The sequence below is a fragment of the Vulpes lagopus genome, chromosome 6 (genome assembly GCF_018345385.1).
Source record: "Vulpes lagopus strain Blue_001 chromosome 6, ASM1834538v1, whole genome shotgun sequence".
NCBI classification, from domain to species: Eukaryota; Metazoa; Chordata; class Mammalia; order Carnivora; family Canidae; genus Vulpes; species Vulpes lagopus.
In genome coordinates this window covers 34,663,462-34,675,807 of record NC_054829.1, presented here as the reverse complement: position 1 = coordinate 34,675,807, position 12,346 = coordinate 34,663,462, and the positions used below count along the sequence as shown (strand labels likewise).

Sequence of the window (12,346 nt, the reverse complement as noted above, 5' to 3'; positions counted from 1 at the left end):
GAGATGCTAAGAAGAGATGGTGAGAAAACTTTAGAAGGCTCTAGGTTGCCGATCCGGCAGCCCAAATGCAGCTCTGCACCCCCAGAGGTCTGGTTGTTTAACTCACCTTTGACTCCATAAATAAACTCCTTTTTGTCTGGCTCAGATAGAGTCTAAGTTGAGATGAGTGTTGATCACTTCAACTTAAAGACCCTTTATATAATAACGAACAAAACAAACCTCTTGTTGTCCTGGTACTTTATCAAGCGTGTTCTTTGCTGTGCAGAGCTCAGGAGTGACAGCATTTAACATCTGGTGGACTTTCTCTTTGTCTCCTCTTGCCTCTTGCTTGGCAGAGTCTAATGTAGTTTTCAAGTTCTCTGCTTTCATAACTGCCTTCCCTTCCATTGCTTCAACTTGTGTTAAAGATTGCCTGAGCTTCTCAATTGTTTTGTCCTGTGAGGGTATGAGGTTGGGGAAGGGAGGTGACTAATTAGATCTCTTCTTTTTTTTTTTTTAATATTTTTTTTCTTTATTTATTTACGATAGTCACACACAGAGAGAGAGAGAGAGAGAGAGAGGCAGAGACACAGGCAGAGGGAGAAGCAGGCTCCATGCACCTGGAGCCTGACGTGGGACTCGATCCCGGGTCTCCAGGATCGCGCCCTCGGCCAAAGGCAGGCGCCAAACCACTGTGCCACCCAGGGATCCCCTAGATCTTTTCTAAATAAAAGACAAGATCCATGTTATAACCCATGTTTAATTTCCTCTTCCTTCTCTCTCTCTCTCTCTCTCTCTCTCTCTCTTTTTTTTTAGATATGGAAAACAAAGAAAATTCCACAATTTATGAAATAAGAGGACATTTCTTGGGACACCTGGGTGGCTCAGAGGTTGAGCATCTGCCTTTAGCTCAGAGCATGATCCCAGTGTTCAGGATTGAGTCCTGCATTGGGCTCCCTACAAGGAGCCTGCTTCTGCCTCTGCCTCTCCCTGTGTCTCTCATGAATAAATGAATAAAATCTTTAAAAAAAAAAAAGACATTTCTCAACCATCATACTCATCAATAAGTCACTGCATACTTTTATAAACAGGCACTTGAGATTTAAAGGGGTTTAACGAGTATTCATGTCCTCAAAGTCTTACAGTCTCTGCTAACTAAATTCAGAAATAGAGAAAATAACTGACTTTGCAGAAATATAAATATTGCTGATAAAATGGCAAAATAACATTGATCTGTAAGTAGGGCACCTTTAAGTCATAAAATGTATGTTTGAAATACTACGAATGAAGTTTGATATGAAGAAAATCCAAAGAGGAGCCTCCAAAATAAAATTTTTAACTATTACACCAATAAGAAAGATCAAAATAAAATAAAAAAAGAAAGGACTCTAGAATCCTAACATTTAGAAAGCAGTTACCTTTGACAAGTAGGGAAGAAATTATATGAGGGCTTCAGTGGGGTTGATAATATTCTGGTTTTTAAAATAAGTGGTAGATGTCAATGTATCTAATTTTATTATCCAATATGCTTTAATATTATACATACTAATGTATTTATATAAAATAATTTTAATGTTAATTTTTAAAAAAATTCAATGAGAAACATGCAGCTAAAATAATAACAGACTAAAGCTTAAGAAGTTTTTGAAAGCCTCACTTCCTTTGCTTACCTTAAGGACATTTACTCTTGTAAGTTGAGTTTTCATACTTTTATTTGACAATTTCAAATCACTGAGCTGTTTCTGAAGTTTCTGAATTTTATCCTCTAGTCTTTGAGTTGTAGCAATCTGTAAATTCTGCTGAATATCCAATAATGTTTGCTGCTCATTGTCTTTCTCTAGCTGTCTGAATATCTTGCCATGCTCATCTATCCATAAATTCTTAGTCCCAGAATTTTCCTTTGTAGAGATCAACAGTATTGAAATAAAGAAGCTGTGCTTTAAGGTGGTGTTCCACACTAGCATACCAGATCTACTCTAGGCTAATAAACTGCAGACAGTAATACTTCTGCATATGTAAAATATTTTCTACCATAAATATGCATTATTAAAATAATCTTGAAAATAAAATTGATGGCTCAGTGCCAACAGTTTTATGAACATCAGATGGTAACATAGATTATATCAACTTTTCTGGCAATGTACTAAAAGGAAATAAATATTTAGATAAAGATTCATATACAGAGATATTCTTTACATGATTTACAACATGGAAAAATAGAAACAATGCAAATGTCAAAAAAGAAAAATTAAATAAATGACATATGATTGATTATACATTCCCTAAAAGTCAAGTTTCAAATATATTACTAAGAGAAAATACTACTGATATAGCTAAATGAAGGAAGCAGATTAAGAAAGACTATGCCTAAGGCAGCCCCAGTGTCTCCGTGGGTTAGCGCTGCCTTCAGCCCAGGGCGTGATCCTGGAGGTTGGGATGGAGTCCCGCCCTTGTTAGGCTCCCTGCATGGAGCCTGCTTCTCCCTCTGCCTATGCCTCTGCTTCTCTCTCTCTTTATGTGTCTTTCATGAGTAAATAAAAAATCTCTAAAAAAGAAAGAAAAACTATGCCTATATGTTAACATTGGTTATCTCACAGTGGTAGGATTACTAGTGGTTTGAATTATATTCTTTCTAATAATCTGTACTTTATGAAGTTTTTACCAGCAAAAAGGGTATACAAATTTAATAAAAATACCATATATTTTCATTATATGTAAATCAAAAGCTAGTAAAATTTATATTAAAAAAGAACCACTGGTTCTTTGGAAAAATAAAATAGATGCTCCAAGAAAGCCTGGTTAAAGAGGAAAACGAAAAAAAAAAAAAAAAAGAGGAAAACGAGGGGCACCTGCGTGGCTCAAAAAACCGTAGTAAGGAAAACTATTGGATTTAATAAGTGAATTCAGTAAGATGGTAGAAAGTTCATAAAAATATAAACATATCAAATGCAGGGCTCCTGGGTGGCTCATTTGGTTAAGCCTCAGACTCAGTTTCAGTTCAGGTCATGATCTCAGGGCCCTACACTGAGCTCCATGCTCAGCGGGGAGTCTGCTTGAGATTCTCTTTCTCCCTCTTCCTCTGCCCCACCCCTCCAGTTTGCACATATATGCAAGATAAATAAATCTTTTTTAAAAAAAACATAAAAATGTATTTATTTATAGTTGTAATAACCGTTTCAAATAGAAATGGGGAAATATGCTATTAACAATGGACAAAATCTATAAAAGACCTAGAAATAGGGGATCACTGGATGGCTCAACGGTTTAGTGCCTGCCTTCAGCCCAGGGCAGGGTCCTGGAGTCCTGGGATTGAGTCCCGCATCGGGCTCCTGCATGGAGCCTGCTTCTCTCTCCGCCTGTGTTTTTTGCCTCTCTCTCTCTCTGTGTCTCTCAGGAATAAATAAAATCTTTAAAAAAAAAAAGACCTAGAAATACATTTTATAAGAAAGACTGATACAAAGGACTTATAGGACTTAAATAAAGAAAGTGTAAAATCCTACTAGAGTATATAAAATAAAATCTGCAAAGTGAAAGAGAATATGAACCAAATAATCAAAAATTACCAATTACTAAAATTATAAATTACTAAAATTACTAAATTATGTTTAAAATACAGATATATGAAATAGCAGGATATAAGGATATTAATCTTATTTTAAATACATTTTGAAATATTGATATTAAAAAGAATTTTTATCAAGAATTATATTACAAAGCTGACTGAGTAAATTAAAACTATATGTACAAATTGCCACTTTGACAGGTATAAAATTTACATTAAACAATTACACTCAACAAAGTGTTAACATTAACCTACTTTATTTTTGTCCTTTGTTGTTTCTTTAAATGTATTCTGTCGGAGGGTGCCTGGGTGGCTAAGTCAGTTAAGCATCTGCTTTTGGCTCATGATCTCAGGGTCCTAGGATCAAACCAGCTTCAGGCTCCTGTTCAGCGGGGTGTCTGCTTCTCCTTCTGCCCCTCCTTCTCTATACCCCTCCCTCTGCTCATGCTCTCTCCTCTCAAGTAAATAAAATCTTTTTTTAAAAAAATGGATTCTGTTGGACTAATTCTTCACCTGCCACTAAATGAAATTTAGGGCAAAGCCTTGTTTTTTCTGATCACTTCCAGTTTCATGTAAAAATTATAACTTTACCTTTACTAAAAGTTGTAGGTACTCAGGAGAGATGACATTAACTGATGAAGAAATTATAAACTAAAACAACAAAGTAGAAATAGCAGATACGGCAAATGTAAGAGTTGACATGAACAACATCATAGGTGAGATAAATAAGATGAATAAATTCTTGATTTGAGGAACAAACTGAGTTGAAAGATTAGATTGAAAACTCTCCAAGAAGGCAGATAAAAGGACAACAGGATATAAACTATTAAAAAAAAGAAAAAGAAAAAAGCAAGGACATGTAGGTTGGCTCAGTCAGTAGAGTGTGTGATTCCTGATCTCGGGGTTGTAAGTTTGAGCCCCATGTTGGGTATAGAGATTACTTAAAAATAAAATCTTAAATTTTTTTAAAAAAATTAAAACGAAAAAAAAAAAAAATTAAAACGAAAAATTTAAAAAGGCAAAGTGTATTAGGGTTCTCCGGAGAGACAGTACCCATCAAGAATGTGTGTTTGTGTATGTGTGTATACAGTTGACCTTGAACAACACAGATTGAAACTGCATGAGTCCACTTAAACACAGATTTTTTTTTTAAATAAATATATTGGGAAAACTTGTGAAGATTTGCAAGAATTTGAAAAAACCCTCAGATGAACTAAATAGCCTAGAGATATCAGAAAAGTTAAGAAAAAGATTATGTCACGAATACATAAAATATCTATAGAAACTAGTCTGCTTTATCATTTGCTATCATAAAATATCACAAATCTATTGTAAAAAGTTAAAATGTATCAAAAATTACCCAAACATTACATATCATTCATGAAACCATTATCATTCAAGAGAAATATAAACAAACATGAAGATGCAATGTTAAATTGTAACTGCATAAAATTAACTATACTACATCCTGTACTACTGTAATAATCTTGTGGCCACCTCCTGTTGCTATTGCAGTGAGTTCAAGTGTTGGGACTATCTGTGACACTAATCTGTGTGAGCAGTTGGTATCTCCAATAAATTCCATATTGTGATAAGAACTGATCTCTTAAAAAAAAAAAAGAACTGATTTCTTACAGCTCTTGTGTATTTTTTCATCATTACTAATGCAATACTATACACCTTACATAACACAACAGGATCCTACAAAGTACCAAATGCCTTGGTCAAGTTTAGTGGTTGTCTAAAAATAGTTAGGACCAAGTAAAAGAAAACAGAGAAAGTATATTAAAACACTGCAAAAATTAAAAATTTAGAGAATACCAACACATTTGGGGATGGAGGTCAACAACCAAAGGGGCACGATACTCTGATAAATATTTAGAGTATGGTTCTTTTTTTTTTAAGGTTTTATTTATTTATTCATGAGAGACACATAGAGAGAGGCAGAGACACAGGCAGAGGGAGAAGTAGGCTCCCTGCGGGGAGTCTGACGTGGGACTCGATCCGGACCCCGGGATCAGGCCCTGAGCTGAAGGCAGACGCTCAACCACGGAGCCACCCAGGCACCCAAGAATATGGTTCTTTTTTTTTTTTTTTTTTTAAGAATATGGTTCTTAATTAAGGAACACCAACATAAGAATAAAAATAGAACATATAACTTTAAAAAAGAGAAAAAAAATGTATCTATCTTCATAGAAACCAGGAAAATAAACACCTCCTACCCATCAAAAGGAAAGTAAAGTGTATGAAAATTTTGAAAAAAGTTAGCAAAAACACATACTAATATAATAATAATTGTAATAAAGATAAGTATGTTAAATTTACCAATTGGATACCTTCTAATCTGATTTTTTAAAACACAACCATATATTGTCTTTAATCACAAAGATAAATGCAAAAAATAAAAGGATAAGATATATCAGATAAACATGAAACAAAACATTGCATTAGGAACTATAATTTCTGAAAATGGAGAATTTAAGGCAATATTTTATAAAGCACAAAGAAAAGAATGTTTCATAGTGCTTAAAAGAATAAGATAGGAAGGATCATCAGAAGCACACATGTTCCAGTAAGTAGGCTCCACACTGTGTGGGGCTTGAACTCATGACCCTGAGATCAAGGCCTGAGCTGAGATTAAGACTTGGATACTTCACCAATTGAGCCACCCCAGCCCCTCGAGATTGATCTCCTTTGGAAGAGGGAACGGAAAAATGGACTTAAATGGAATAAATAAGAGAAAGCCCTTCTACAGCTCAAGATAATGTGTTATGAACCACAGAGTTTGGTTAACTCAACCTTCTGCATCTGAGGTCCAAATTGCAAGGAGTAGAAAGGTAAAGGAATCTAAGAAATCAACCTTAAAGACATCATCCAATGTTGGCTAGGCTATAAAGAAGAAATAGGCACTCATATATTTCTATTTGGAAAGTGAATTCCTTCTACCTTTTGGAAGTAGTATTTTGGCAGTGGCTATTAAAATTTTAAATATTCATACATTGTGATTCTACAATTTCACATTTAGAACTCAATCCCATAGGGGAAGAAAAGCACCAGTGTGAAAAGATATATGTATAAGTCTACTTATTGCTGCATTATTTGTAGTGGCATAAAAGGTGGAAATAATTTTACAGCCCATCAATTGGGAAGTGATTAAATAAATAACTTCTATACACTCTGGAATACAATGCAGCTCTTAAAGGAATACCTTAATTTTTTTTAAAGATTTAATTTATTTATTCATGAGACAGACAGAGAGAGAGAGAGAGAGGGGGAGAGAGGCAGAACATAGCAGAGGGAGAAGCAGGCTCCATGCAGGGAAGCCCAATGTGGGACTTGATCCTCGGACTCAGGATCAACCCCTGAGCCAAAGGCAGACGTTCAACCGTTGAGCCACCCAGGCGTCCCAGAAAATCTATATCTTTTAACTTAAGGAAAAACCATGAAGTACTTACTTTTTACTATGTAAGAAGAGTATTTGACTAGCATAGTCTCAGTTTTATAAAAATACCACCACCCACATATATGTATTTGTATATTTCCATAACCATGGCAATATTTGTAGAAAATATATACACTGCTAGTTCCTGAGGTAAAATAGGCAGAAAGAAGTTTGGGGAAAATTATTGTTTTCTTTGAGCCTTTTAACTTGACTTTAAGAGTTGTAGAAAGCATGTGTTACTTGAATATTCTTAAAATTTAATATAGCGTTTTAAAATTTTTGCAGGGAAATGAATAATCATTGATTATATATTCAGGAACAGAGGTAGAAGCTGCATTTATCCTTAGACTCTGAGGAGTACATAGTTAATACCACTTCACTAAGGACTGGAAGTTTTCTATACTCAGTGCTGGATACAGATATGACTAATGAGTGTAATGGAAGACTGAATGAGTGAGTGGTGAATGAATGAGTGAGATTATGCTTGAAGCCACAACAATTACAGAAATAGTATAGGTATGATATGACATGCAATTCTATTGAGATAATGAAATAGAATTTTTAAAATCTCCTAAAAATAAATTATATTGTACCCTGTCTCCATACCACTCTTAGAATTGGCCGTTTCATCTCTTCCTTACAGATGCAGAGAAGCAGAAAGTAGAGAAGGTACTGGTCTACTAGTAATGACTGAGGAATAGCATCACTGGACCCTTCCTGATACTCCTCATATCTAACTGATACAGTGCCTGATGTCCTGGCTATACAGTCACTCCTTTGAACTCTTTCCTTCTAATCCACTTTTTAAAGTACATTAAGAAATACATTAACAAATGCTCTTACAATGAATACATGTATTCATTGTGTATTAGAGAAATGAGAGATATGGAACAAGGAGAGGTTTTTTTTTTTTTAAGAGGTTTTTTTTTTTATAAAGGCAGATTTAAGGGTTTGTGGCAAATTTTCCTCTTTTCCAATATTAACTATAAATAGTATTAACAGTTTTAAACATTAGATAATATGATCATTTTCATTGTCAAAGAAATGTCTTATATGGGAAATTCTTACTTTATTTCTGTCCAAGTCTAATCTCCCTTGAAAAATGTCATTAAGAGCAATTTTTCCTTCCAGGCATTTCAAGGGTCTTTTTTGTTCCCTACACCTTTCTTGCATTTGGGATGATTCTTCAGTGGCTTCTTCAGAGTGACGCTGCAGCTGCTCCATGCGTTTTGTGAGCCTCAGAATTTTCTGCTGCAGGCCTTCCATCCTCTGTAGGGAGAAAGGATAGATACAACTCCTGATGGCCCATGATTCCTATTTTGTTTCAAAGCTATGTGCAAGTTCTACTGACACTGACACTGTAGCAACATTACATTAAAAACTAGGTAAATGGGGGAAGACTTTTAAGATTTGACATGTATCAGCTGATTTTAGAAAAAGATATGGAGGGGCATCTGAGTAGCTCAGTTGATTAAGTGTCTGCCTTCCACTCAGGTCACCATCTTGGGGTCCTGAAATTGAGCCCTGCATCTGGCACCTTGCTCAGTGGGGAGCCTGCTTCTCCCTCTCCCTCTGCCTGCCATCCCCTTGCTTGTGTTCTCTCTGTCAAATAAATAAAAATATATTTTTAAAAAGAAAAAGAAATGGAAAGTTTTGATATACAAAATGAGACATTTAGTCATTACTGAGAAATCAAATTGTATAATGAATTTTAAGCAAAAAGTGATAGAAAAATTAGAACTCTATAATAAATAGACTGTAGCAGATTTTACTAACACATTGAATCTAAGCAATACTTATCTTCATTTAAATTTGGGGGTGAAGAGGCATGACATTTTACTAAAAAAAAATTAGAAAAATTAGAACTCTATAATAAATAGACTGTAGCAGATTTTACTAACACATTGAATCTAAGCAATACTTATCTTCATTTAAATTTGGGGGTGAAGAGGCATGACATTTTACTAAAATGATTTGGACACAACAAGGAGATACATCCATTGAAACTTCCTGATGCAATCTTTTAATAGAGCTGGCCAATAAATTCAAATAAATAACTGATCTAATGATGTATTTTACTGACCTGACCAGTATTTAGGCATGATGGACATATTATCTTCACCATACCACTACTTTTAAGCCAGGATTCACAGAGCTTACACTGAAGTGAACTAAGCATTTATCATGTATTAATCCATTTAATCCTTACCACTCTGTGAGATAAGAACTATGCCATTCCAGCCTCCAACCCCATTCCACTACCACCAAATTCTACAAATGAAATTGAGGCCCAGAGGGGATAAGTGATCTGCCCAAGAGCACACAGCTGGCCATGGCTGAGCTGGGATTCATACTTGGGCTTTCTGCTCTTAACAAATATACTACACTACCTCTGCTGTAATAATGGACATCCTTTTCCTTTTTATCACTGTAGTATTAAAAATAAAATCAAAGTTAAAATTCAGAGCCACAGAATTTACATCAGTTAGTATCAAAACCAATGCATTAAAAATAATCAACATGTTAAACAAATTTGAAAGAATGACTTCTCTGTCAATACACCTACAGACTTCCAAGACCGCTCATTTGCACCAATTTCCTGAATCCTCTCTTTCACAGCTTCCTCCGTGGCTGGTATGGGTACAATACTGTTGCTCAGAAGACTAGCCAACTGACTGATGAATTTCTGGTAGTGGGATTGTGCAGTTTTAGTTTCCCAGCTGAATGAATATGGAGGTCTGTCCAACTCATATTTTTGTTTTTCCTTATGGGTTGAATCTTGTTGACACTTATCCCAAATTTTCTGCCCATCTTTTGGTCCTTCAGAGTAGAAAATGTCTCTCTCAAAGTTCTTGGTCAGGATAGCTTCACTTTTATCCTAAATATGCCAACACACAGGTTAAACTTCCCATTTAGAATTTAATACGGAGACATTTACTTCCTTTTTTTGAAATATAAATATAGTCATAATACAAAACTTTAGGAGCAAAGCCCTTAAAAGAAATAAAAGAGTGGTGGAGTCATAAGAGAGACAAGGCCATACTCAAAAGAGAAAACTAAAACATCAGAGATATTAAAATGACAGTATGGAGAAAATGTTTTGAAAACATAGGAAATTCAGCTTGGAAAAGTAGATAATCAAAAAGCCTCAGTTTATGAAGTTACACTCTTTACAGAAAATTTTGAGCTAATAAATGTAGAAAGAATAACAGGAATTTTAAAAATCAACATTTTGCACCTAATGAAATAACTGAATGGGGCAAGGACCATCAATGAATGTTAAGACAATTAAGTGTTTAAAAGTTGGGAGGGAAATGGTTATTTCCATAAAGACTTCATTATGATTATAGAACATTACTAATAACAATTTTGATAAAGTAAAGGTATAAATGAAAGAAGTCTCATTTCCACCACCCCCCCCCCCAATCTTTCCCTTGCTTCCATAATCATCCTGCTTCCATTTTGTAAATAGCTGGTAGGGGGAGGATGATGCTTGTACTTCTTCCCTGAACTCCCACACATTCTACCTTTATAAATTCTAGTCTTCTTTACACCTTCTTGATACTTTCAACTCTGGAAGCTGAGTAAATAGGTTCAGTTTCTAGGCTTTATGTCATGTTAAACAGAAATAGAGACTAGAATTGTTGAAGTAATGATGGGTTTGCATCACTACTGAAGCTAGAATAAAAAAGGCAATGGGAGAAAAGGTCAGAGTTCCATGGATGCTGGTTTGGGAGAGTTTTTCAGGAGTGTGACAGATTCCTGAGAGAAGTGAAAAAAACTGGGAAGTGTTATTGTGAATTACTTGAGAGGGACATTCAAAATTGGAATTACTTAAAACTACTTTGAAAGTAGCTCCTGAATTTTTTTAAATGGAAACCCTCAGATTAATTGGATTTTGGTGGACCTTGTTTTACATTCAGATTATATAATAACCTGTTAAAGTCTAAGGATTTCAAAATAAACTTTCGCCACTTCCTTGGCAATAGAGTGGTTCCCAACCTCCTCCAACATTCTTCTCTGATATCTCTACTCGTCCTGTGAATTGCTATAACTAGTGACCAAGCTCATCTCTTCTTTCTAAACCCAACTCACACCATAATTCTAGATTTCAAGGTCCAGTGCAGATGATCCACGAATTTAGCTTTGTGATTTCTGTGCCTTGGTTTCAATGACTTTTGCCTACATCTCTCTTCAACCCTTATATTCAGAGCCCAAAATCCAGATATCAGCAGCAGGAAGTAACCCACACTAGAAATGTAAAACCCCAATATTTCATTCTTTAACCACCATCTCTCCTCCTCCCACTTCTCTCTCAGCTCTGTTCCCTCAAATGGTCCTTCAGTATCACAGAGACCTTAGAGCTGCCTTGTGCTTTCTCTCTGTACTTCAGAAAGGCTTTCAGGCAACCATACTGCACTGTTTCCTCTGACCTTCCATAAGAAGCAGATCAACAGGGCAGCCTGGGTGGCTCAGCGGTTTAGCGCCGCCTTCAGCCCAGGGCCTGATCTTGGAAACCTGGGATCGAGTCCCACATGGGGCTCCCTGCATGGAGTCTGCTTCTCCCTCTGCCTCTCTCTCTTTCTCTCTCTCTCTCTCTGTGTCTCTCATGAATAAATAAATAAAATATTTTTTTAAAAAAAGCAGATGAACAAACTACTCAACATTTGCCAATTATCTCTTGGAGTAACACAAGATAATAAAAATCCTGTTTTATTATAATAAATACATTATTCATATTATATACTATATAATTTATGTGAAATACACAATATAATAAATATATGAATAATTTTATAATAAATATAGCAATATATTAGATATAATAATAAATTTTTTATTTTATTAAAATAAATGATGTATTATTATGGTAATAAAAATCAATCAAAATTTATCCTCACCTTCATCAGGAAACTATCCAAGGGATCTTCTTGCCCTTTCATATTCATATAAGGGGTGCATCCATCAGTACCTGCTAAGTTTTTCTTCAAAAGGCTTGCTTTTCGTTCTGCCTTTTCTTTTTCAAACAGATGTACTCTGTGTAAGATATCGGTAGGTAACAACATCATGAAACCAACTTAGTTTTCAAACTTCAATTAAAAATAATTAAAAGAAATAATCCCCATTTAAAATATATTAAATGCATGTATCGAGTAGAAGGGTACTTCCTATGAAAAGGGCAATGTAATTACCCAACTATTTCTAGAGAGAGACTAGAAATGGCAGAGAAATGGAGAGAAAAATAATCCAGTGCTAGGTCCTCTAGTATTTCCCCTGGGGAAGGTCAATTAAAACCATCTTTTTCAAGAGGAAGTTTGAGCATGAATATCTGCCTGCCACTATTAATAACAATGTGATCTGCC

General features: G+C 35.1%; 1 protein-coding gene across 1 annotated transcript in view; it reads right to left on the bottom strand.

Moving 5' to 3' along the window:
* The window catches only part of LOC121492529 (coiled-coil domain-containing protein 170-like), a 44,819-nt gene that overhangs the window by 7,963 nt on the left and 24,510 nt on the right, over window positions 1-12,346 (bottom strand). The window contains exons 3-8 of the mRNA XM_041757795.1: window positions 11,885-12,020; window positions 11,394-11,416; window positions 11,017-11,031; window positions 9,550-9,823; window positions 1,650-1,877; window positions 220-435 (exon numbers count right to left, since the gene is read on the bottom strand). Of these exons, the coding sequence (XP_041613729.1) occupies window positions 220-435; window positions 1,650-1,877; window positions 9,550-9,823; window positions 11,017-11,031; window positions 11,394-11,416; window positions 11,885-12,020 (892 nt within the window). The remainder of the gene's footprint in view (window positions 1-219; window positions 436-1,649; window positions 1,878-9,549; window positions 9,824-11,016; window positions 11,032-11,393; window positions 11,417-11,884; window positions 12,021-12,346) is intronic.